Raw genomic sequence first — 25,675 nt, 5'->3', positions numbered from 1 at the left:
TCACATTTGTCTAAATAAGTTGCAATTACATTTGAAGTGGGAATTATATTATCATTTATATTCATTTCATATGTAATTCATATTCAGAAATTATCTTCCAAAGAGCACAGAGGAGGACAGAGATCAACAAGGCTTGTATGTGCTACATGAGCAGTTTAGGAAAGACTTTAATAACAGGACAGGGAGAATTCTGCTGTTAGGAAAACAATCTGCTTGTCAGAGACAGATTACTAACTGTACTGGAAAGATTCTTGGTCACCATGTCTGCTCACACTGTGTGTTAAATCTTAGATTATGGTAGGTTACCCTAGGCCTATCCTCTTTGTACTTTTTTAAAGCAGGAATGTTTTCACATCCATCTCTTTAGAATTTTCTCTGTCTTGTAAAAGTTTCCTAATATCTGATAGCTCTACTCTTGGTGGAGAGTTGTGCTGCTCCCACTGTGAGACAGTAACACCAGATCTTCACCAAAAGGTGTTTTATTGCAGGTGCACAGTGCAGTAAAAAGCCTGTCAGGTTTGAGGCTTTCTGAAATGTCCCAGGAAGACTGCAAGAATGCTAGGTGCATGTGTGTTCCATCTATTGGGAATATCCCATGTTAGCACTTAGGAACATTAATTAGTGGAAACCTTTTAGTGGAAAACTTTTGCCATTCCTCTGGCCTGAAGGGACTGTTCATGGTGACAGGTCCAATGAAGGCCCTTTTTTTTTGTTTAATTTTTGTAGCACAATAGGTTTTGTGGTTCACTGTTTTCTCTCCTGCTTTCTTTTGTAGTGTTTAATCTTGGGCACTCAGAGTCTTTAGAGTCACTCGTGGTGGGGAAAGAATGTTCCAGGAGACTGTTCCAGATCTGGACTGCCCCTGTGTAAGGGACTAATCTCATTGATCTGATGGCATCTATTGTTTCTGTATTTCCAAACCATGAAGCCCTGATTTATCTTTGTTATTAACTGTTTCCTTATATCTTGCTTTCAATTGTATCTTCTGATGTCTAGTAGTATAGCTAAGTTAACATGGTTACCTTTGCCTCCAAGGGGACACTGATTTATCTTTGTTTTCCCAAGTTTGCTGCCTTTTAAAATGATACCTCATTGAGAACTATCCTTCCTCCTCATTCCAAAGAAATTTTCTGGGAATTGTCTGCTAGGTTCAAAAGTCACTGAGGGAGACAGACAGATAGGTTCAGTAACATCAAAATTACATCAATTACATTTCCTTGTTTTGGAAGTTCTGCTAAAAATATGGATGGTAATAGGAAAATTCTTCTATCCCTTTTTAATGTGCCTCTGATTTAATATAAAATCTTTAACTCATTGACATAGTCAAGATACAGTGATGGACTATTCTGCAAATACTGCAAGGAGCAAGCATAGTAGCTCTAGTGAAGCTGCATGTCTTCATTAACATCCTGGTGATCTGTGCCATGAATTAGATGTAAAACACAGGGCTGAAATAAATCTCCAAGGGCATTTTGCTGAAGGTTATGACTCTTCAAAGTTCTTCTCTAACAATGTACCATCAATCAAATGATGCTATATACTTTATTCTTACAATTGTGCTGGATTTGAGTTCTTGAAAATCAGTTTGAAAACATGCTAGAAATAATTATGAAAAAACATTGATAAAGGGACACTCCATTGACTAACAAAGATGGAGTATTCATGTTCTAATGACAGCCGCAGACAAATAAAATGTTGACCACAGCTACTATATCAGCATATCTATGTTAATATAGTTTATTACTTTGTTTTGATTACAGATCATTTAAGCTGCAGATACTTTTAATCATTCCATTCCATGCCGTTCTGGTGTAGCTAGCTGGCCAGCAGAAACTGTGATTCATGGAACTGGTTTGAAATCCATTAATGTTTTCTAAAAAAAGATGAAAAAAAGTAAAGAAGTGATAGGAGATAGTAGCCACAACATATATATATTTGGTCAAAATTAAAAAGAAATTTTACTCTCATAGCTCACTAAGGTAGTGATTTTATTGTGTTCCAAATACAGCTGCAATGTAAAAGAATTCTAATGAAGAACCATCTGGACACAATCATGTGCCACATGCTCTGGGATGACCCCGCCTGAGCAGGCAGGTTGGACCTGATGTCCCAGTGTGGTCCCTTCCTGCCTGACCCGTTCTGAGACTGTGTGTGATTCTGTGAAGGATGAATCAAAACTCATAGTGTGACTTTCAGAAGACTTAAATAACAGACTTCTACTTCAAGAGCGAGGACTCCACATGTCAAACCATATAAATATCAGAAGCCAAAATTAGGTTAAGATTTTTTTCTATGCCATACCAAACGAAACATAGGTGAATATGTGCATGTTATGAATAATCGTTGTGCTTGCTCTCATGGCTGAAGAGGAACATGTTAATGATACAGTGCAGGAATCAAAGTAAGCTGCTCACAAGGTTTGTTTTTATTTTAATAACACCAGCTTTGTTGAATCAAGCAAAGGCTAACTTCATAGCCTGAATTTAATAAGAGGGCAATAGCACTGACCTAGGGAATGTCCAGAAGTTGGGAAACACACAGAAATACAAGTCCCAGAATAGTTTCCAATCCTGCAAAAATTGATTCTTCAGAGACTTCCTGAGTGAGCCTAATTATCTACCTTTAATAACCTTCAGGTTTTTTTTTTTGTGTTGAGGTTTTAAAATGCATATTTACTTTTGCTGTGCCTATTATGTAAAGGACAGGACTACAGTCTGTTTAAAATCTACTGCTTGCTGGTTTATTTAATTTATGCTACTTATACCTGTCCTTGTGATATTACTCTTGGTCTTCCAGATCTGTATCATCTTCTCTCAATGTTAATTTTTCACACCTGTGGAATAACTTATGGAATAAGTAGCTGTTAACAGTCTAGAGATGTGGTGCTGTAGGAAGGTGTTTGTAATTTCCTTTTGGGTGGCTGTTAAGTCTTGCTGACCATGATTTCTTCAGGATGTTTCAAAGGTGAAATACTAGATCTGAGATCTGCTGAAGCTGAGAGAGGGCTGTAAAAACCTTCTGATATATATTTTTGGTGCAGATTGAGAACATCTTGCAAGACTTACATCAAGCTATTTCAGTGGGGAAACATTCTACATTTTTCTCCATCTTTCCACCACTTTTTCTCTTTTGGCCTCTCAGAAGATAAGGATCTAATGGAAACGTGTTAAGCATAAAACCCAAACACTTATTTTCTGGAGATGAAAACTACTACTGTTTTCAGCAGATGAAGAAATTTGGGTCTGCCTTGCCATTTTGGAGACCATAGCATTCTCAAACTACTGTTCTGTTTGTTTTCTCTGCTTCATGTTGGGTTTTGTTTTGCTTTTCAGTAAATAATAATAATAATAATTTAACAATAATAATTTAATAAACCCCAGCAACCAAAAAAACCACCAAATCCTGTGACAAAACCATGAACTTAGACATTTCTTAAAAATATATTTCTTCAAGCTGAAACTTTCAAATCTGCTGTAACAGTAGGAGTGTTTGATTTTAGCAGTCTATTTATCAAGTAAGAGATTTCAGTGTTCCAATCTGTCTTAGTATTTTTTTTTTCCTGGAAAATAAATTTCTTCCCTCTCCTTAAGATGTAAGATTTTTGTTTGGTAGTCTGACTAAAGATGAAATCTGGGTTTTTTTGAGAACTGTATTTTTAGTCTATTCTTATCCAGAATTCTATTCTGATCTTGAGTTCTCTGATATAACATTACTTGTCAAAACATTCAAATATTAATATAATCATTCAATACATGGTGGTTGATCAAAGGTGGTATCAAATCAGAGTTTTAAGTGAAATGCGTAAGTGAACTTACCCATCACTTCATCAAACTGCATCTCTGAAATGCTCCAAATACTGGCTGATCATTGATTCTAAACTGCAGTAACACATTCAAAGAGACTGCTTACCTGGTTTTGAGAAGCATAACTATTTCTCTTCTTCACAGGGCCGTTTTTCAATGCTTTCTCCCTGGCATGGTCTGCCATCAGGTCCTGGTGCAGGATGATTACACTGGCGAGTTCGAGTGCTCTCTCCATTGATGCAGGTGGACCAGGCACTCCAACAGCTCCAGCCTCCATCAGTCACAACTGTTATTAAGACATCATACAGGATTAGACCATATACCTCTTTCAAAATGGACCATGATTCAACTCAGTTATGGTGATTCTGCCGATCATTGCAGTCTCCTGAACACAACCATCACAGAGATTTGGCTTTTAAAAGTGCATTTGTTAGTGGCGATGCTTAAGAGCCCTGGGCTTTCAGCATCTTTATCATGGCTAGGAAGCAAGCACTAAGGTACATTTTGGGCACCTGTGCATTAAAAACCTGGCCACAGAGAATGAATTTACTGCACAGTAAATTTTTTATGCTGTCGGTACTGCATTCTTTTCCCCAACCTAATATTAAACTAGCACAGTAATTGTGAAACATGATCATGTGCTAGCAGACACCAAGCTTTTGTGGAAAACTGAAGAAAAAATAGTTTAAGACATGGTGAGATTGCTTTTGCCTGAAATCAGTTTACTGGTACTGCACCAAGCTTCAATAATACTCCTGTGTACTTAAATGAACTTTGTGTCAAGACACAGTGATGTATGTAGTTCAATGAAATCCAAATTAGAGTACCCTCTTTATGGAAAGAACCCAGTAACTTGACTTCCACACCCTGCCCTTGAGATTTGACAGCAGTAGGTATAAGAAAGTGCTATGAAATGCTTCTGTTCTTATGAAGGCTCATTTTGTCAACATATTTTTACAACAAATAAGATAATTTTAGTTTATTTGGAGTGTTTACTAACCTTTCACTAATGTAGATTTGGGAATTTGACAAGCAATTCCCTTAAAATAACTTGAGCACAGGCATGTACAGACTCCATCTACCAGCACAAGGGTGCCTCCATTTTTACAGGGTTCACATTTGCACACACTGTATTCGGTAATGTAGTCTTCAATTGCTCTTTCCAAATTTTGTTTCTTTAAATATGCATCTCTCAACTTAACTGGAACAAGTGTATGTATTGGAGAAGGCTGTAGAAGAAAAAAAAGCCAATGCATAACACACTTTTCCAAAGTTCTGAATCTTTTTGATATAATCATCACTAGAATAAAAATCTGAAGAAATGGTTAAGATAAAGACAATGTGTGAAAGTTCATGATAAACTTGGAGTCTCGCCTCCATCTTAGAACAAAAGCTTTCAAACTGTAAAAAGCTGCAGCTTTGAAGAAGCTGTACTCACCCGTTGCTGTATCACTACTGGAGCATCAACCAAAGATTTAGCCCACTGTATGTAATCCTCTACATCAACCACTTTGGATCCTCGAAGTAACATTTCTTTGATTTTAACTGAAAAGTCAATCTTCCCCCCCTCAACTAAGGAAAGAACATCATCAATGACAGCCTTATCATTCATTTCTGCTGCAGAAAAAAAAAGAAAAAAAAAGAGGATGAAGAAGGATGTTTAATGTCCATGCATCTGGAAGAACAACTGTCCTTCTAGTGCAGCCAATCCCTCTTTGTACAATGATTATAGAGAGAACTGTTGGTTGTAGGAGAATTCAATATCTCTTTGCTCATACCTGTTATGTGGAAGGAAATCTTTTATTTTGCAACTAAATTAGAAAAACCCTAGATCTGAAAGCAAAAGGAAGGATATGACGAACTGAGGCACGTTATGGAGATCACAGTCCTTTGATGACAAGAAAAAGATAATGAGTAATTCTACTGTATTTCCTGAGCTAAGTCAAAATAGGGCAGGAATTTGAATAGTAGGAGCTTTTGCTTCATAATTGAAATACAAGAGCAGAGCAGTGAAAATTATTGTCTCTTATGCACTTAGTAGTAAATATCCTTCCCTTTTGCAATTTTTATTCCATGTGAAACAAAGCCCATCTCCAGACACATGAAGGAGGAGGGGACAGCAATGACAGGCAGGAGAACACAAACAGGGTAGTCAGAGAAAGGGAGGCCCTGCTTTGACTCCTCCCAGGCCTGTTCCAGCAGAGCCACTTGCCCTGCAGGATGGAGCAGCAAGATGAGTCAGTGGAAGGGCTCTCTGGATGGAAAAAATGGCATTTTGGGATTACACATATTTAAATACTTAGCATGTATTTACAGGAGTGCCATTGGTAAGAGAGGTTCAACCTGGCTTTGAGAGGAACAAACTTGAGAAAATAAAGTGATAAAGGCAAAAAAAGTGGACTGATTGCATACAGAAAAATTACTGATCTGTGAGTTTCTGTGCTGTGTACTGTCCATCTTTTCAGTCTGTCCTGGCTTACCATTAAATTCCATTCTAACTTTTTCCTAGGGTGGAAGGACTCTATTCTGTGTGCATGCATGCATATAGAGCCTTGTGTCGCAGCAGCTAGAGCTGCTGAACAGACTAACAGTGAGAAATGAAATTTACATATTTGTCCCATGTCCCATTTCTTAGCCTGAATATTTGATATTAATATTCTTATTGGTGCTGCAAGCAGCAGCTGCTTATTTTCTGATCTCTAAAATCAATGTGAGAATTGTCTTTTCTCACTTTATTCCACTGTGATCACTTTAATCCAGCACAAAAGGCAGATAGGCACTTGGTGTTTGTGGTGGTAACAACTGGAGCAAGTGACAACATATATGACAGTGTGTGATGACTAGCAGGTAAACATAGGATAAGTGGCTTGGGATCCAAGTATACCAGAGCAACTGTGGCTCTGGCCTAAATCTGCTGGCTTTCTGTGGTGCAGTTATCAACAATCAGCCAGGGCCAGATGTTGTCTACCTGACCTTCTTTAAGACCTTTGATGCAGTCCCATATGACTTCCTTATCTCCCAATTGAAGACAGACGTATGGACCCAAAGGGTGGACTTATTGGTGGGCAAGAAAGTGGCACAGCCAGAGGGTTGTTGTCAATGGCTCTATGTCTACGTGGAGGCTGGTGATGGGTAGTGTCTCTCAGGGCTCTATTTGAGTTTGATGCTCGTCAGTATCTTCATCAATGATAGAGAGTGGGGTCAGGTGCATCCTCAGACAGCTTCCAGATGACATAAAACCGAGCCATTAACACAACAGAAGGATTGGATTCCATCCTGAAACATTCAGACAAACTTGAGAAATGAGCCCACAAAAATCTCGTGAAGTTCAGCTGGTCCAAGTGCAAGGTGCTGCACCTGGATGAGGCAATAGCAGGACTGAGCACAGACTGAGAGAAGAACTCAAAGAGAGCAGCCCTGCCCAGAAGGACTTGGGGGTGCTGGTGGATGAGAGGCTGGAATGCCCTGGCCATGGCACTCACAGCCCAGAGAGCCAAACGTGTCCTGGACTGCACCCAGAGCCACATGGGCAGCAGGGCAAGGGAAGAGATTTTGCCCCTCTACTCTGCTTTCATAAGATCCCACTTGCATTCAGCTCAGGGGTCTCCAGCACAAGGAAGATGTGGACCCTGTGGAGAAAGTCCAGAGGAGGCCACAGAAATGGACAGAATGCTGGAGAACCTTTCCTGTGAGGGACATGCTGAGAGAGATGGGGTTGTTCAGCCTGGAAAAGAGAAGGGTCTGGGGAGACCTCATTGCAGTCTTCCAGTAATTAAAGGAAGCTTATGAAGAGAGAGGAGAGCAATATTTTTACTTGGTTAGATAGTGACAGAAAAAGGAGGACTGCTTTTAAAGAGGAGAGCTTTAGATTAGACAGAACTCACTCAGAGTACTGTGGAGCAATGGAACAGATTACCAAGAGAAACTATGCCTCATCTCTGTAAATGTTCAAGGCCAGGTTAGATGGTGCTCTGGACAGCCTGATCTAGTGTGTTGAACCCCTTTCCAAAGTGATGTGTTGGAACTAGATGATCTCTAAGGTCCCTTCCAACCTGAACCATTCTATGATTTTATGTCTGCAGAATGAGAAAAGTGGGTATACTCTACCCACTTTTATAAAGTACCAGCTGGGTATACTGGGTTTCTAGGCAAAATGCTGGAGAGACCTCAGCATTCTGGGTTTGACTGAGATCTCTTTGCATATGAGTGCATTTCTGTCTAAGGCAACTGGAGATAAGAGGATTTAAGGTCTGATTGCTGGATCAACTGGGCACCTAAGGCGAGTCCCTGGAGACATCCACAGTGTGTGTCTTGGTGTGCATCAGAGAGTCTGCACCAGCAATGGGAGTGGAGCTGTGGGCCTGGTGTTATATATCTCTGTCACTAAGAGGAGAGCCTAAAAATGCAGTTGCTGGATCAACTGAATATTTAAAGTCAACTGCTGGAGTTATCTGTACTGATTATGTATAAATATTGTGGGGGGACTGAAATTCCTGAGGCTTGTATTGCCTTGGACAACCTGCCTCCAGAGGACCCTCCCAACCCTCAACCATTTTGTGATCCTGTGATATTGCCCACTGAAAGACTTTCTCTCTAATCAGATGGAGAGCAGAAAAAGATGAAGCTGTTTGTGCCATTTGTGCTTGCCTGAATGCTGTCTGTATTTTGCCTCTATTTATTTGTAGCCAGTGATGTGTGTATGTACATATGTATGTATGTATGTATGTATGTATGTATGCATCATACTGGTGTCTTCATGTGCGTGCATGCTGGGAACACATTTTCAGGCTGTCTTGAGTTGAGAGCTTGGAAGAATGTGAATCTCACATGTATTTCTCTGCTGGATTTGTCTTTTCCCTAACAGCAATAACTGTATTGATTATTCAGGGGAAGAAACTAGTATTATCTTTCCTTAAGCAAAAGATATAATATAAATCAAGGATATACTTACATTTGTCCTTCATATGAATACTTTCACATTTACCACCATCAACATTAAAGTTGGCTTGTATGTTTTCATATGCAATATTGGCATCTAAGTGATAGCCAAGGCATTTTTTCACATCTTCTACAGTGATTTCTGAAAGTAGAAATAGGTAATTATGTAGATTGAATAACCATAAATAATGAAACACTGTTATTACAGAATACACTTCAGGGCTATTGGAAATGTTTGTGATCCCATGTATCTTTTACTTTTTCCTCATCTTTGTAATGAATATGAGGATGACTGTAACTGAAGTGCCTGAACAGATGCAGGTGAAATCTGTGGTGACTGGGAAAATACCAAAAAAATTATTTCTGTTTTCCATTATCTAATTGAAAGTAGGCCTTCCTTTAGGAACCAATTTTTCCTTGTATTATATTGAAATTTTGTCTTCTCCAGTTGCTCAGTGTTTACTCTTTACATATACTAAAGTACTGAATTCTTTCAGTCTCTCTCTTCTAAAGCCACTGATCTCTTAAAAGTTTACTTTCTCCATTAATTCTAATCTTTCTCTACCCACTACTGTCCAACACCTCCTTTTCTCCATTATTGAACCAAACATATAATCTGCAACTTCAGCATTGTTTTCAGAAAAATTTTGCTTAAAATTGGGACTTAAAAAATCCAGAACTACAGTCTCAAGGTGCTGAACAGACTAATAGAGGGAAATGGAATTTACATATTTGTCCCATGTCTTTTTTCATAGCCTGAGTATTTGATATTAATATTGTTAATGGTGCTGCAAGCAGCAGCTGCTTATTTTCTGATCTCCAAAATCAGTGTGAGGATTGTCTTTTCTCACTTTATTCCACTGTGATCACTTTAATCCAGCACAAACCTGCATATATCTGAACTGCACACGAGGGAAGATTAAATTTCTACTTTCCTGTTTTGATCAGGGCATGGAATATTCCAGTGTGAATGTTGAAAGCTATGAAATCAAAATTCAACTCACTCATGTGGTCCATGTGGTTTCTAGAAAGCACTTCAATTTATTATTTTTTTTTTTTTTTGTCACCACCATACTCTTCGAGTGATTGTACCACAAAATGTTACCAAGTACCAAATAGGATTTAGGGTTTAGGAGGATTTTCTTGTCTTTGGGGATCTCTTGCGAATCGTGCAATTATTGCTAATGTATTCACAAGATTTGTTTAAGGTGTTTTTGCCCTTCAGTCACAGATTTAAACCAGAGATTTCAAATAGTTCTGTAAGTTATAAAGGTTGACTCTTTTCTCTGTTAACTCATGTTGTTCTATAAGGTTACTGGTGTGCCACAAGCAGCATGCACTGAACTATGCTGTTCTCAGTATTTTTCCACATACACAGATCTACCACCATGTCTCTTTGAAAGTCTGGCATTGGTTATAGTAACAGAAAACATACCTAGTCGAGACATAGCATAATTATCCAGCACATAAACAAGTTCATATTTTCCTCCTACAGTTCCAGAGACTGCATAGTGAGTTCCATAATCTTCTAGGAATTTGAAATACTCCCCCTTGTCATATTCAGCAGGCAGAAATTTTAAATCGTCAAGGAAGCTATCTGTGAGACGGATATCACGACTCCGAATTTGGAACCTTCCCAGCTGAATCTGTCCTTTTACATGCAGAAAGGTTTGGTTCTGAATGCAGGGAGAAGAAAAATGAAGAGAGTGACATTCTGGTATGCAGCAAAGCATGAAAATCTGTTCTATTTTACCTGTAAAGAAGCTGCAGCACTTTTCAACATGGCATTCAATCTAGCATTATGGAAGTGGGACAAACTTGTTTTATAAAAACTAAAAAGCACTCTGATCTGAACTGAGGAAGCAGCAGGAGAGTTATTTTAGTTCTTCCAATTTTGTAGAACTCTTCCCTTACTCATTTCAGCAAGGCATTTGTGATCTATTTGACAACAGGTCTCTTGAAGCACAATGCCTACTGAAAAGTGGCTTTCTGACTTTCATAACATTGAAAAGTAGTTCTACATGGCTTGTTGAATAACAGAAGCTGTCCACTCACATCAGATGGAGTTTCCTCTTTGTTTATAGTCAGAGCAGATCTAAATTCTCTCTCTTTTTGGATCACTTCCCTGTTATTCTGATATTGTCAGAGGGAAGGGCACAGCTCCAATTAAAAACAAAAAACCCCAAACCAACACCATAAAAGGAAAATTAATGAGGAAAAAACTCCATATTATGTATTTGAGCCATACATACATTGTAAGTCTAGGTATAGCAATTGATATTTTTGTAAATTACTCTCCAGGTGATTTTATATAATCTTCTAAATATGATATAATATATAATATATAATGTCTTCTATATCATATTCTAGCTACTGCTGTAACTTGTGAAATAAAATCCTGTGAAATAGTTGCACTTAAGACTCTAAGAGAACACATTATTCTTCCAAACCCCATTATTATTTGTAGTATTTATGTCACTCCCTTAGTAGTAGTGCCCAATAGGAGGAATATGAAAGGGACCTAGCACCAGACCATCATGTTATCCAGCACCATTTAAAGGATCTTAAACTGCTGAATCAGATACTGCTTAAGAAATCTTCAGGCACCAAAATCACTATGAGGAAATTTTTGTAGGTGTAATATTCCTGTCAACCAGCATACAGAGATTGTTTCTCTCCAGGTGCCTCCAGGCACCTCCAGGATATTGATTTTAACTTTCATTTGGGCCCTGGGGGGATCTCATGTCATTCCACTACCCTGCAGCCCCTTGACTTTGCAGTGATAGAACTCTACTTCTGACAGATTGTGACTTTTTCTCTGAACTGCTCTCTCCGCAAGAATTTGAGTCCAAAGCTCCTGTCACAAGCCACTAGGCTATAAGCAGGCATTAAGATCCCCTGACCTATAGAGCTTGACCTTTTATGTCTGTGAAAAATTCATGGTTTGAGGTTTAAATGGTTTGTTTCCATCCCAAGAAAACTCATACCAGTACAAAGGCAATGCTGGATTCAGCTTATCTTTATAGTGCAGATCTTTGTCTTCAGCATTATTTTAATTAATCATTGATAAAACTTAGCTTTCCCTTATATCTATTTCACCTCCAGAGCTCTGAATGGGTCCTAGACAACAAGACTGACCAACTCAAAAATTTTAATTAGTTGAGGCAAACCCAGTATTCCTTGCACATGGTGCACTTCAGCCCTATGGAGTTGATATGCTTTGAATGTGTTGGCATATCGTAATCACGGGCCTTGGCATAAAGTGTGGAAAAGGGTATATGACCTGACGAGTTAATTCCATTAGCACACAGCTGCTGGATTAGGCCATAATGTTCAGTTCTGCTCAGTTTGGCTGAGGGAAAGGTTGATTTTCTTCACAGTGGCTAGCACGGGACTGTGTTTTGGTTTTCTGCTGAACACAGGTTTGATAATACAGAGATGTTTTTGTTATTGGTGAACATTGCTTACATACAGCCAAGGCCTTTTCTGCTTTTTGTACTGCTGTGCTAGCAAGGAAGTTTGGGATGCTTGGGAGGTTGGGGGAGACACATCTGGGACAGTTGTGAGTCCACATCTGTACTCAAATTGATCTAAAAGATTTTCCATACCATATGACATTGGGCTCTATATATAAATTTGGTTGAAGAAAGAGGAAAGGGGGATTTTTGGAGTGATGGCATTTGTTTTCCCAAGTCACGTTACACATGATAGAGCCCTGTTTTCCTGGAGATGCCTGAGCACCTGCTTTCCCGTGGGAAGCAGTGACAGAATTCTTTGTTTTGCTTGGCTTGTGTGCATGTGTTTTCCTTTCCTGTTAAACTGTCATTATCTCAACTCAGGAGTTCTCTTGTTTTTTACCCTTCCCACTCTCTCCCCAGCCTGCTGTTGGGGAAGTGAAGGAGCAGCTGCCTGGGGCTTGTCTGCTGCAACCACAACATGTTTAGCATAATTTCTTGTGGTCTATCTCATTTTGACCTCACTAAATGCTGAGGCTGCTTCTTTACTATCAAATAAAATGGGGTAGGGTCTTTCCACTCTTTCAAAGGGCAGGTAGAGGTATGGCTTATGTGCAATCCCAAAATGAGCTTGCTTTTTCCAGACCATCTACAAGAACATTCCCTTCAAACATACTGTTTCGAAGTGCAGGATGGGCATTGCTTATGAGAACTAGAACTGAACTGACTAAAGTCTTGGCAGCATGCTAATAAAACTGTGAATTATCCTGTACCAGTGCTAGCACCCATGCCTTATAGCCCTGGGTAGTTTATTAGTACTGATGTACCCAGTGTCTGAGATCTGACCTTTCGGTCATTATTCCTAAAATTTATTTTGTGTTTATGTAGTGTAGCCCTACTCAGTGACAATTTTTCATCACAAGGCTTGATCTAATGTGCCCACATTGCACTAGATCAGAGATGCTCTTTAATCTGGATGAGACCAGAGGTCTTGATCCTTTCTAACACCAAGCCCCTGATGAAGATGAGGGTTGTTGCTAGTCAAAGATAAACAATGGGAAAAAGAAGATACTTTGAGTTGCCATTTGGCTGTGTCTGAAATCTTAATGCTATTGTCACCGGTATTTAATTTCAAAAAACCAAAATTTTAAAAAAAGCAAAAGCTGACTAGAATACTTAGATTATTGTTGCCTAATTCTAACACTGCATAAACTCTACCATTTGTACCATTTTGTACAGTTTATGCATTTACTGCATAAACTGTACCATAAATAGTTACATTAAAACCTTTAGAAGAATTATTCTCACCCTTTCTGTGTGGCTTTGCAAGATGGAACCAAAGGTATAATTCTTTCTGTAGTCATATTTGAAATTTCCTTCTGAAGCATTTTTGTTACTTCTGTCAGTAGGTGTGTATTTCACAGACAAGTCAGCACTAAAATATTTCTGCTTTTGTATGTAAACTTCTCGCAACATTTTCACGCGATCGTGGTAGTACACAGATGAGAAAGTTTTGTCTGCTTTTGTCTGAGAAAAGATAGACGAAAGACTGTATGAGAAAACAACAGGCAGTAGTAGAAAAATCTATGTAGCACTTTAAAGCTGTACTTTTTACAGAGCATATCTATGTATTTTCTTACAGCTCTTTTTCCTTTTAAACCAAAACAAATGGAAATACCACCCCCTCCACAAACTGCCTCGTTGGGATCAGTTCAGTGGTTGAAAAGTGAACAGAAAACTGCAATGACAATAATTTAGTGAATATTAAATCTCAGCATGTAACACTGTCAAAGTAATTTGTGTCAACAGCCTCTTTACGCTGTCTACAGCTTTCTTGTGAGGGAAGAAGAGGGGCCAAGCACTGATCTCTTCTCCCTGGTGACCAGTGACAGGACCCAAGGGAATGGCCTGAAGTGCTTCCAGAGGAGGTTTACTTTGGAGAGTAGAAAATTTCTTCACCCAGAGGGTGGTTGGGCACTGGAACAGACTCCCCAGGGTGGTGGTCACAGCACCAGCCTGAGAGCTCAAAGAAGAGTTTGGACAATGCTCTCAGGTGTGACCCGTGTGGTGTCCTTTGCAGAGCCAGAAGTTGGACTCAATGATTCTTTCAGCTCAGAAGATTCTATGACTCCATGTGAGGAATAATAGTCTCTCTTTCCTAAAACATGGTTAAGATTTGCTAAAAGCGCCCAACTTGTGAAATAAGTCAGAATTACAATTCTGCCTTCTTTTCTTACAGCAAGTAATGACTAATTTGGAATGTCTGTTTCAATGTTGTTTATTTTAGTATACTTTAGTAGAACATCACATTTTAGCAACTGAAAATTGTTGTACATCAAACCCAAACATAACCAGATATCTCTAGGTCAAATTTATTAATTTTGGGAAGGACCTTGTTTAAATTGTATTTTTTTTATCAAGTTCCTACTTACAGTAATTTAGGAGGCAAAATTGTGCTTTGATTTCTGGAAAGTATCTGACATTTTTTTCAACAATCATCAACATTTTTGTTGTTCAAATCTCAGTAAAAGTCATAGTCTGAAACTTAAAAGCCTAACCATTTTTTTTCCCAGTGGGACAGGGAAAATCATCACTGGTTGGAAAAAAACAAGTAGGACCATAATATTGTAATATTATGTCTGCCTTTTTATCAGTGGCTTTTTCATGTCCTTGAAAATGAGCTTATTTGCTCTTCTACCTAGCAGAAATTGGGTATCGTAATCTTTCTGTATATCCTCTGTTTATTTCTTCTGCTGATATTTTAAACATTCCAGAAAGATAATTTCATTTATAGTGCACAGGTGCAGCATGAAGGTGTGGGAGTTTTTCTGGCATAACAGAGCTTAACTGCCGAAGCATATGATAACACCATCTTTTCCTCTGGACTTTAGCACAAACAAAAGCCTAAACAGCTGCTGCCTGACTGAAAAGATATGCTGATATACTTTCAAGAGTATGCCAGGAGTTGGTGTTAATTAAACACATCCTATCTTGCAAAAGACTGAGACTTACATCGTAAGTGAGCACAGCCACATTCCACGGCTTGCGGTAGTATGTCCGCGTGTTCCCATCACGCACCCGTTCACAAAGACCATTGAAAAAGTCATTGTCAAATGGGCTGGCCATTGGCTGCATCCCTAAAACATTGATTCTACAAGAGAAATACAAGAGAAGTTATATTTCAAAAGAGAGGGTGTCAGCACACATGACAGAGATAGAGACTATAGAGACTATAGCTGTGAAAATGAATCCTGATTTATAGAAGCAGCTTGCCTCATTTCTTGTGGTTTCTCATCTGTGTACCAGAGATAGTTACATCTTTTGTAAAGTTCTTGAAGGATCATGTATGAGAAATAAACACATAAAAGACATTAAGCCTCAAACACAGTGAAAAAGTTAGGCATAAAAGGAGGTAAAAAACACTTTTCCTTGACCAATATGTTTGTGAGAAAGAACATTTGTTCTTGACAAGTACATCTGTGAGAAAGCATTCCTTGTAGATCTAAAATGTACATCTCAACAGCAATATATATATTTTTGTAACTTATATTAGTTTGTTTGCTGGTAGGCACTTGGTTATCAAGTTGTGTACAACATCCATCAAATCTTTAGAAGGAATATACAGATACTTTATAATTGTCTCTTCTTGCAGGGAGTGACTAGTAGAACAGCAGCATTTCCTGGAGCATAAGAGAGGAAACCTAAATCATTACAAAACCAGGGAGGCAGGTGCATCAGCTGTATAGCTCTATGCATCTATATACTGATGTACAAGAAATACTTCCAAAAATAACTCCCTAGAGAATTCTTTATAATTTGTTTGCCCTTTTGTGCCTGTTTCATACAGTTCAATCTCTTCAGTATTTCCACTATTTACAGATGTTTCCAGCATCTTTTCAGTATTTCCACTATTTACATCTTGTAAATGTATGTATGCTTTTCTTTAGAAAGTGGCAAGCAAGTCATCAAAGTCACCAGTGACATTTCTGCATCTCTATACTAAATATTTCCTCATGCAAGATTTTAGTAGCAGATTGTAGCAGTTTGTAACAGTTCTGTGACAACAGAAACTTCTAAAATTGCCTATGTACTTGGTTTACCTCCCCATGCTAAAAAAGCAGCATTTTTGCTCTTGTACAGTAAGACATGAAATGACAAGGATGTATGATTTTCATTAAACACACGATGGTGCTGTGGTATACTTTTCTGTTCAGTTTGGATTGCTGCCTTCTAAATCTATGTGTAGGTAAACAGTATGTCACATTTTCTTTTTGTTAGAGATGAAATAAATCCAACAGGGTGTAAGAACAGAAAGATTCATTTTTAACTTAGATTAATGATGAAAGCTCCTGTAAACAACAAAGAACTGGGAAGTAAACAATTCAATACTGGAAGAAAGCTGCACATAAAGTGTTGTTGCAGTAAGACATCCCATTGTATTAATAGTCAAGAGATATTTTCTCCCTTTTAGATATGCATCTATCGAAGTAATTGACAATTATTAATTGGGTGTGAAATATCATTAGAAGTAAATAAACTTTACATTTATATAAAATGTAAGTTTGTTCATGTGACATATATGAATGATTCTGTTTACTAACATTATGATTGATTTATACAGTCTGCATATTTCATCCTCACAAGTGGACAAAATAAAATGGTAGTTAAGCATTCTTGCAAATGTTACTTAGCATTTCTGAGTACAAATGCTACCATGATTCATATTCCTCTTTTGGGAATGTTACTGTGCCCCAGGTTTTTCAGCTGGCTTTGGAGACAATCCCAAACTCTTCACTAGGCTCAATATTACTTTTTACTACATACCCTTGTCCTGCAGTCCTGCCAACTTCAGACACATCAATATCATGGTTTCGGCATGGTGATCGTGGGTCAGATTCACAGTCATCTTCATCAGAATAGTCTCCACAGTCATTATCTACATTGCACACAAGTCTTCGCTTTATACATCGACCTGATCAAAGAATAAAATATTGCCTGAATGCATTTTTGCATTCATTTATAGATGGACTTTAAATGGCACCATTGGCTACTCTTTAAGGTCTTCTTCTGTGTATATTTCTACTGTTGTCATGAGGGATTAAAATCCCACGCTCTGCCACTTTCAAATGAAAAAACCCTGCGCACTACTGTTACATATAAGTTAGTAGGATGACTGAGAAAAGTAAGTAACAGGAGGACTGCTTTCATCTGAAAATTTTTGCATCCTAGACTGTTCTATAGTAAACTTCAAATGTTAGGTTGGTTGATGTTTTTTATTTGTATTAAGAGAATACAGGGAAATATCAATTCAACATCAATAAAAATTCTTTCTAAATAATTTAAATTGTTGCTGTTTGTATATTATTTGAATAATATGGACATGTAGTGTCCAAAACTATAGTGATTTATGTTCCAAAGCAACAAAGAAGTAGTAAATTTCCTGAGTTTACATATCAGAGGTTTTACAAAGACTCAGTTTTTTTTCTACAGGATTTAAAGATTTTGGTAAATTAGCCATAGCATAATACAACAACACTTTGATATCATCAACCTCCCCTCTAAATGCCACACAATCCCTGTGAACTAGTAGTTAAAGGTATACTTTCTAATTTTAAAGTGCTTTATTTGCACTTTTCAGTATTCGAGTTAAAAGCAATATAAAAAATGGCTTGGAACTTCAAATTCATTTATCATCTTTCTGGCTTTGTTTTGACTAGTTTTACCACTATTAGCTTTTCCTACTTTATTTTGATTTCTGATGGATCTCAAGCTCTACATTCATATGCCTTGTATCTCTTTACAAATATATATCTTATTTTGGATCTAAATGCATGCTGGTCTACAACTATTATTTGTCATACCAGTTAGATTGGTAAACTTGTATATCCATTCTGTTAAAACTCCTTCAGGTCGAGTTTTTTCCCTGGTATTTTTTTCATAAAACCTAGTAATTCAGTAGCAAGTGGGGTAGTTAAGCTAGAAGGCAGGATATGGTCAGTATAGTCAGCTTCTAACCATGGAGTAGAAGTTACAGAAGAATTTAAACTAGGTGTAAATTAAGATGAAAGATGAGAGGAATGTACCCCTCCTTAAGCAGTTTTGCTGCTGCGGTTTCGGCATTTTGGCTTTGAACTCAACCTGTCCATGGGCTGTTTTTAAATGCTAGCATGAGGCTAATGTAACTTATTCACAGAACTAAAATGTGGCTTCTGAGTTACTGCTTTTCTTGTTATGGCTCAAAAAAACCTACCCGAACTGCACTGAAAGTCTGTACCACAGTCTGGTTCTGGCTCTTCGGGACAGAGTTCACTGGTTTTACAGGTTTGTGTGTCTCCTAGGGCCTCCAGGCAAGCTTTTCCACCAAACTGCCCAAATCTTTCAATCCTTCTGGAGCGAAACTTGAAAGAAAAATATTAATATTGCTCAGAGAAGAAAGAGAACTCTACCAGAACTTCAGCGTTTCCAGCTGAGCTTTTCAAAACAAAACCTCTTCAGTGAAATTTTTTGTTGAAAATCCACAGGCACAATTAATGAATAAATAACATTGAATTAATAGTTATGATTAATAATACCTAGCTAGTATGTAAAGATGCTAAATTTTCACTATTTAGTTTGCTTCATTATTTTATTTACCTCTGCTGTGGAAATGGCTCTTTATATTTTGTATGTTTTCAAGCCTTGAAAGAACTCCCCTAAGAAAATAAAAATTTGCTTTGGGAAAGAAGTTGTGAGGGTTTGTTTCTTTGTTTGCTTGGTTTGTTTTTGTTTTAATTTTATTTTGTTTGATTTGTTTGTTTGTTTTTTAGTTTTTGTTTGGGGTTTTGGGTTTTTTGTTTGTTTGTTTTGGTTTTTTTAAAATTTAAGAAAGGAAAAATGTATTGAAAAATAATGTTTTAAACAGAAACACACATATGGCCAGAATACATACTTTATATAAATAAAACTTTTTGAATGAGTGTACTTGAGCTCTACTTGGATATAGTATTCTCTTAATCTATGGCTTCAAATCTGACATTATTATTCATCAAATCATGAACATAAAGTATTAGGAGCTGCGATCTGACACTTTTCTCATAACAGGCAGACAGATATCCCTTTGGTTGTGACTTTGGAACAAAGACTTCCAAGGACAGCTTACCCTTTGATTGGTGCATGGGTCGCAGGGCCCCCATGCACTCCAGCTGCTCAGTTTGCAGTGTATTGGAGATGGAGCATTCAGTTCCCTTGTTCCCCTGTGGAAAGCCTTTTCTGAAGAGCTGTCAAACAAAACATTCCAGTACAGTCCTGGGCAGTATACTAAAATCACATGTGAGTTTATATTTAAACCATAGACCAATATTTTGAAAGCATCTTCAACTTGATTTCTGTTTCACTTTCATAGCAGTACTTAGTTGTATCAACAGCTGCCTAATATTAAATTCTTTGGCAGTTTAAAATTACATTAAAAACAACTTTGAAGACTTAATAGGCCAGGTCTTTCCCCCTTTTTAGATCTTTGTGCATACAAGTGCTCTTATGATGGGTCATGTTATTGAAGAGAATGAAACAATAATACACAGAGAACATCTACAGTCAGACAATGGTTGTGCTCCCCAATGAGTAAAGCTAAAGACTAACACACAGCAGCACATGTCAAATGGAAGAAGCACTTCAATATATCTTTGTCATTTTAGCTAATTGACTTTAATGGTGTTGCTCTTAACCCTGGATAAAAGCATAATTGTCTTCCAGAGCCGAAAGAAGACTCATAAATAAAGTATTACTTGGTAAGAGGATAACCTTTTCATTGCTAGAAAAAACAGACAAGTTTAGCTATCTTACTATTCTTCAGCTTGCCAAGTTGAATACTCTTGCAGTTAGGCCTTTTTTTTTTTTTTTTTTTTTTTTTGGAGTGACTTGTCATTTTGGTGCTAAGTTTTAAATATCATCAGACTTCCAGTTCTTAGTACATGTAAGGCCATTACTTAATAGAAATCAGGTTTCTTTAAAGCACCCACTGGTGGTTGTTAAAAACTGATGCATTATGGAATGACTTATCAAATTTAAAAGCTAAGGCTTGTAGTTTACTGGTGACCTTATCTTCAATGGTAAATAGCAGAGGAATAAAGAGCATTGAAGTCTGACATGCCTTTATTACTCTCAGTAATTTACTCTGATTTGGCCTTACATGATTAGTATTCATTCCCTGTGAAGCAATTCTCTCTCTGCATCTCTCCAAGTTAATGCTCTTGTCCCTGCTCTACAATGGGACCTTTGCTGAGCCCAGCTGTCTAGCAGATCTACAGCTCCTGCAGTGGGAGGTACCCATGGGTTTTCACTGCAGGCAGGGCTTTGCCTTCAGCTCTTTGACCCCCTTACATAGTACAAATATGGCAGGAGTCCAAACAAATGTAACTTGATTCTATAAGATGAAGAAATCTGCAGCCTGGACAACAAAGACATAGCAGTTGGTCCAGGTCTCTGGTGCCATTTATTCTATGTTAAGTTTACATATATACTAAGTTCTTATTGAGAAAATAAATCAACCTCTTTTCAGCTATCAAGCCTTAACCAGCTCAGGGGTCACAGACTTGCCCATCATTTTGCCATGACAGCTATTAAACAGAAATAGGTTACCCAGGGAAATGGTAGTATGTCCTTCTCTGGAAATACGCAACACTATTGTCAGGATGCCTGGATAGCCTAATCTAAGCCCTGTTTTGAACAGAAGATCTCCAGAAGTTCCTTTAAACCTAGATTTTTCAATGTATTCAGCAGTTCTGTGAAATTCTGGAAAGTATTGTTTTTGAAATTTGATATAGCTCCCCACCCTCTTCAAAACCAACTCTTCCATTTGTAAGTAGCTCATCTTACAGGTACCTCCTACTAAGCAAGTAATTCTTAAAAAGTTCGTGTACAGTTTTCTATGTATTTCCCACCACTCAGCATGACAATAACATCAACAGTGGGAAAAAATTAAAATCTACTGCTCTGGTAAATGGCTGAGAGTCAGCTTGTTCCTTACTGTATCTGCAGGATATCTTTCTATCTTTTTACTGATGGAAGACTGAAAACCTCTGAGTAACAGCATCTGTTCTGGCATCTTGGGTTGAAGACGGACAGGTTGTCCTTAAAGACAGTAGAAGTGAGAACCCTTGGATGCTAGACCTATATGATATATTGAGGCAGCTGATGGGATGTCTGGAAGCAAATAGTTGTCTTATGCCTACCAATTATTCTGATGTTAGACACATTTACATTGAAATGTATTTCTTAACTGTTAAATTATTGCTGTAAAAATAGAGCCAAAACCCCTCACAGGTAATAAGGATTAATCATGGAAAGCAGACTTATACCTAAAGAAGCAATTAGAGTCAAGCTACTTCAGGTCCTAAAGATTCTCCCAGAGGTTGTTGTAAGGCACTATTTACAGTCTAAGTAAAAATCACAGGCAGAAAATACTGAATTGAAGTCTCCAATGCAAATGGAAGTCTTGCCATCAACAGTCTGCAAACTAGAGTTGATGATAGACTTTCAGGTAACAACATAATTAAAAATCTTTTGCAACCTAAGTGATTCTATTATTTTATGATAATCACAATTTAGCAACTTTTGCAAGAATATTCATTGAGTGATGTACACATACCCATGGGCCTTCTCCAGTATAGTGTATGAGGTTAACATGATTTACTGCAAATTCAGCTTTAGGGTTTTGAATTTACTTGAGATTAAGGACATAAAAATAAAAATTTTAAAAACTAGAAAAATCTCATTGCAAATAATCCATAAACTCTGAAACAACACTAATGAATCCACTATTCAGATTATCTGGGAAATCAAAGGGACATATGTTCAACAACATTTAAAAGAATCAAGACACAAAAATTTGCAAACTTGTCACCTCCACATTAAATCTGAAGAAAAAGTGTTACTGGAAAACCACATTGAAACAGATGCTAAGTCACGCAATTTAAATAGGAGAGGAGGTAAAAACAATTCAGCTGCTGAAGAACATCACTTGGAGGTGACAGTTGAGAGCATGAACTTCAAAGGTGAGCATGGAAATCAAAATACTTTCTCTGCTGTCCTTTATTGAGAGGTTTGAGTGACAGAAATGTACTCTTTAGAAAGCAAAAGCCATTTCACAATCAGTACACAGAACAGATTGCACCTTGTCTTGGATTGCACACTGTACACCCGCTGGCCACATGGCTTTGGTGATTAGTTGTTGAATCATACTTCAGAATAGAGAGCTGTTGACTTCATGAGTTACAAAATGGATGACTCAAAAAAAATTATCACTGACCAAGAAATAAGGCACATCTCTCTTGAATTTGAAGCCATGATAGCATCACATGAGAGCGTGTGCCATTTGACAACTGTAGTGGCTAGCACCATGTTCAAGCTGCACAGCCTTTGCTATGCTGGGGAGCCAGGCTCCTAGCCAATGTTGCCTGCTATGTATTCTCTCTAATAATCATATTTTCTGTCTGGACCATTTCTAACTGAACATGCTAAACCTGTGCTTTAATTTGATCTAAATGTTAAAATAATAATAACCATAACAACATAAGGATCAAGTGCCTGCCCAATGTAGGGGCTTCTATGGTGGAATGCCTCCATTAATGGACAAGGGAAGGGCTGTAGATATCATTAATCTGGACTTCTGTGTGCCTTTTGACATGGTCCCTCACAATATTCTTCTCTCTGAATTGAAGAGAGATGGATCTAATTCCATACTGATAGATGGAGAAGAAAGTTGTTGGATGATCACATCCAAAGGTTAATGGTCAATGGCTCAGAATCTGAATGGACATCAAGGACAAGTGATGTCACTCAGGGGCCTGTACTGGGACCAGTGTTATTTGATATCTTCATTAATGACAGTGACAAAGGAATTGAGTGCACCCTCAGCAAATTACAGATGACACCAAGCTGGTGGTGCTGTTGACACTCCTGAAGGAGGGGATGCCATCCAGAGGGACCTGGATAAGCTCTGGAAGTGGCCATTGGGAATCTGATGACGTTTAACAAGGCCAAGTCCTAGTGCTGCACGTGGATAGGGACAACCCCTGGTACCAGCACAGGCTGGGCATGAACAGACCCAGAGCAGCCCAGAAGGACTTGGGGGTGCTGGTGGGTGAGAGGCTGGACATGCCCCGGCCATGGCACTGACAGCCCAGAGAGCAAAACATGCCCTGGGCTGCATCCAGAGACCCGTGGGCAGCAGGGGAGGGAGGGGATTCTGTCCCTCTGCTCTGCTCTGGGGAGACCCACCTGGAGCTCTGGTCAGACACACCTCAGCATCCAGAGCTGGGGTCCCAGCACAGGGAGGACAGGGACCTGTCAGAGAGTCCAGGGGAAGCCACTAAGATGATCAGAAGGATCAGAGGCGTGGAGCACTTCTCCACGGTGAGAAGGGAAGGGTGAGAGAATTTGGATTCTGGAAAAGAGGCAGCTTAGGGGTGATCTAACTGCAGCCATCCCATACCTGAAGGGAGCCTACAAGGATGCAGAGGGGCTTTTTACAAGCACATGAAGTAACTGGATAAGGGGAAACAGATTAAAAGAAAGTAAGTATAGATTAGATATTAGGAGGAAGTTCTTTGTTGTGAGGGTAGCTTGCCCAGAGGAGTTGTGGATGCCCCATCCATGGATGTGTTTAAAGCCAGACTGGATGGAGCTCTGAGCAACCCAGTCTAGTGAAAAGTGTCCCTCTGCACAACTGGGACCTTCAAGATCATATTGTCCCTACCTTCCTGCTGTGTGCAGGGACACTTCCCACCAGACCAGTTTGCTCAAAGTCTAACCCAACCTGGCTTTCAACACTCCCAGTACTGGTAATCCATAGCCTCCCTGGGCAATCTGTTTCAGTGTCTCACCACTCCCACAGTAAAGAGCCCCTTCCTAATATCTAACCATATTTTCCCCTCCAATAATGGGTTCAGTACACCCATTACTTCTTATCCTATCACTATAGTTTCTGATGAAGAGAACAGCTCCAGGTTCCCTTTAGGCACCTTAGGATAATGGAAGGTCTGGGCACTATAAAGGCTCCACACAACCTTCTCTTCTCCAGGATCTTCTCCAGCCCCAGTTTTCTCAGTTGTTTTCGTAGAGGAGGTGCATTATTCTTCTAAGTAATGTTGTGGCTTCCTCTGGACTTGCTTCAACATGTATCTATTATAAGGCTCACATTTTTTCATCATTTTGTTTTGACCATTCTTGTGAATGACATGTTTCTGGAAGCGTAGCTTTTTAGTTGTTTTCACGTAAGCGTTTGGTAGGGACTAAGCCTTTGTTGTCCTCCTAGTGATACTTGCAGTGAAAACACAAAGGCTGTATTTCTAAAGATTAGAACTAGTCTGTCTAGGAGATTTTAAATTTTAAGGGAAGCACTGTCAGCATGAAATTGTGCAGTTTCAGAAAGAAATCGATTGAGATTAGGGATTTTCACACAGCACACAACAGAAAAAAGGAACCTGAGATTTACCTGCCTGCAAAAATATGCCTTTAACTCCTATCAGGCACCTTTATTGTGTCACATACATCCAAAATAAACAAATAAATCATTGCTATCTGCATCTTCAAAATATAGCAAGAAGTAGTTTTCTTTCTCATGGGATATCTGGGCAAGGTACTGTTAGAAATGTCCACACCGGATGTTTATGCTGTGTTAGAGAAAGAAAACAGTGGAGAGAGCTGCAGAAGAAAAAGAGCACTTACCTTCTGCTTTCCCCCCATATTGAGGCAACTGTCTCAACAGTGCATAGTATTGCTATAAGCTGCAGAATAACATGCATGATTCTCATTTTGTAGGTGAACAGACTAGAATTGTCGTAACTGAGTTTGTAATTTATTTATTTGTTCCTTTTGTTATTTATTACCAAGAGAACAAACAAAAAGCAGTGTGTGCTGAAGAATGCCAGTAACTGACCAAAACTGCCTTACTGTAAGTACTCTAAAGTCCACTTTTCAGAAAATTCCGCTTTTTCCCTGAATGGGGAAATACTGTGAAGCACTTGCAAGGTTAAAAATAAACCAATTTTGTTTAACAGTACCTTATGAATATAGGAAAAAACATGATGTATTGAATCAAGAGAACCATTAACTGCCTGGTAAAAAAGCTGTTGTAACAGTGACTCATGTAAAGAACAAATAGTTCCTAAAGCAGAGATGTTTACAAGAGCAAGTTCAGTGTATAACAGCTTTGGAATCCTCATTTGGAGTACTGGAGGACTAAAGTCCCAAGATTCTTTTTTTTTTAAATTCCTCCTCCAGCCAATATAAAAGAACAACACATTATTTTGTGTGGGTTTGAATGAGACTAAAGCTCTTTTAGCTTTCGCTCTGTCACAAAAACCAAACCACAAGCCAGCTCTTTAGAAGAGCATTCCTTTTCAGTGGTTTGCTGTAATCCAGATTTAAGGCATCATGTGTTGGACACAGTCACAAGTCACTCATAAATAACCTGCTGTTGAGAATTATATATCTGGATAC

The 25,675-nt window shown here is 38.4% G+C and overlaps 1 protein-coding gene across 1 annotated transcript; it reads right to left on the bottom strand.

The window, feature by feature from the left end:
- Positions 1 to 1,562: 1,562 nt before the first annotated feature.
- C9 (complement C9) lies at positions 1,563 to 25,003 on the bottom strand. The gene is made up of 12 exons (XM_083884142.1): positions 24,902 to 25,003; positions 19,335 to 19,452; positions 18,447 to 18,594; positions 17,021 to 17,168; positions 15,209 to 15,347; positions 13,505 to 13,723; positions 10,177 to 10,417; positions 8,755 to 8,883; positions 5,242 to 5,420; positions 4,804 to 5,032; positions 3,910 to 4,089; positions 1,563 to 1,873 (listed from the first exon to the last, which is right to left on the bottom strand). The coding sequence occupies exons 1-11, from the start codon at positions 24,985 to 24,987 to the stop codon at positions 3,929 to 3,931; spliced, it is 1,797 nt and encodes a 598-aa protein (XP_083740268.1). The 5' UTR covers positions 24,988 to 25,003; the 3' UTR covers positions 1,563 to 1,873; positions 3,910 to 3,928.
- Between the last annotated feature and the right edge of the window lie 672 nt (positions 25,004 to 25,675).

The sequence above is a fragment of the Zosterops lateralis genome (assembly GCF_965231275.1).
Source record: "Zosterops lateralis genome assembly, chromosome: Z".
Lineage (NCBI taxonomy): Eukaryota > Metazoa > Chordata > Aves > Passeriformes > Zosteropidae > Zosterops > Zosterops lateralis.
This window is presented reverse-complemented; position numbering and strand designations above follow the sequence as displayed.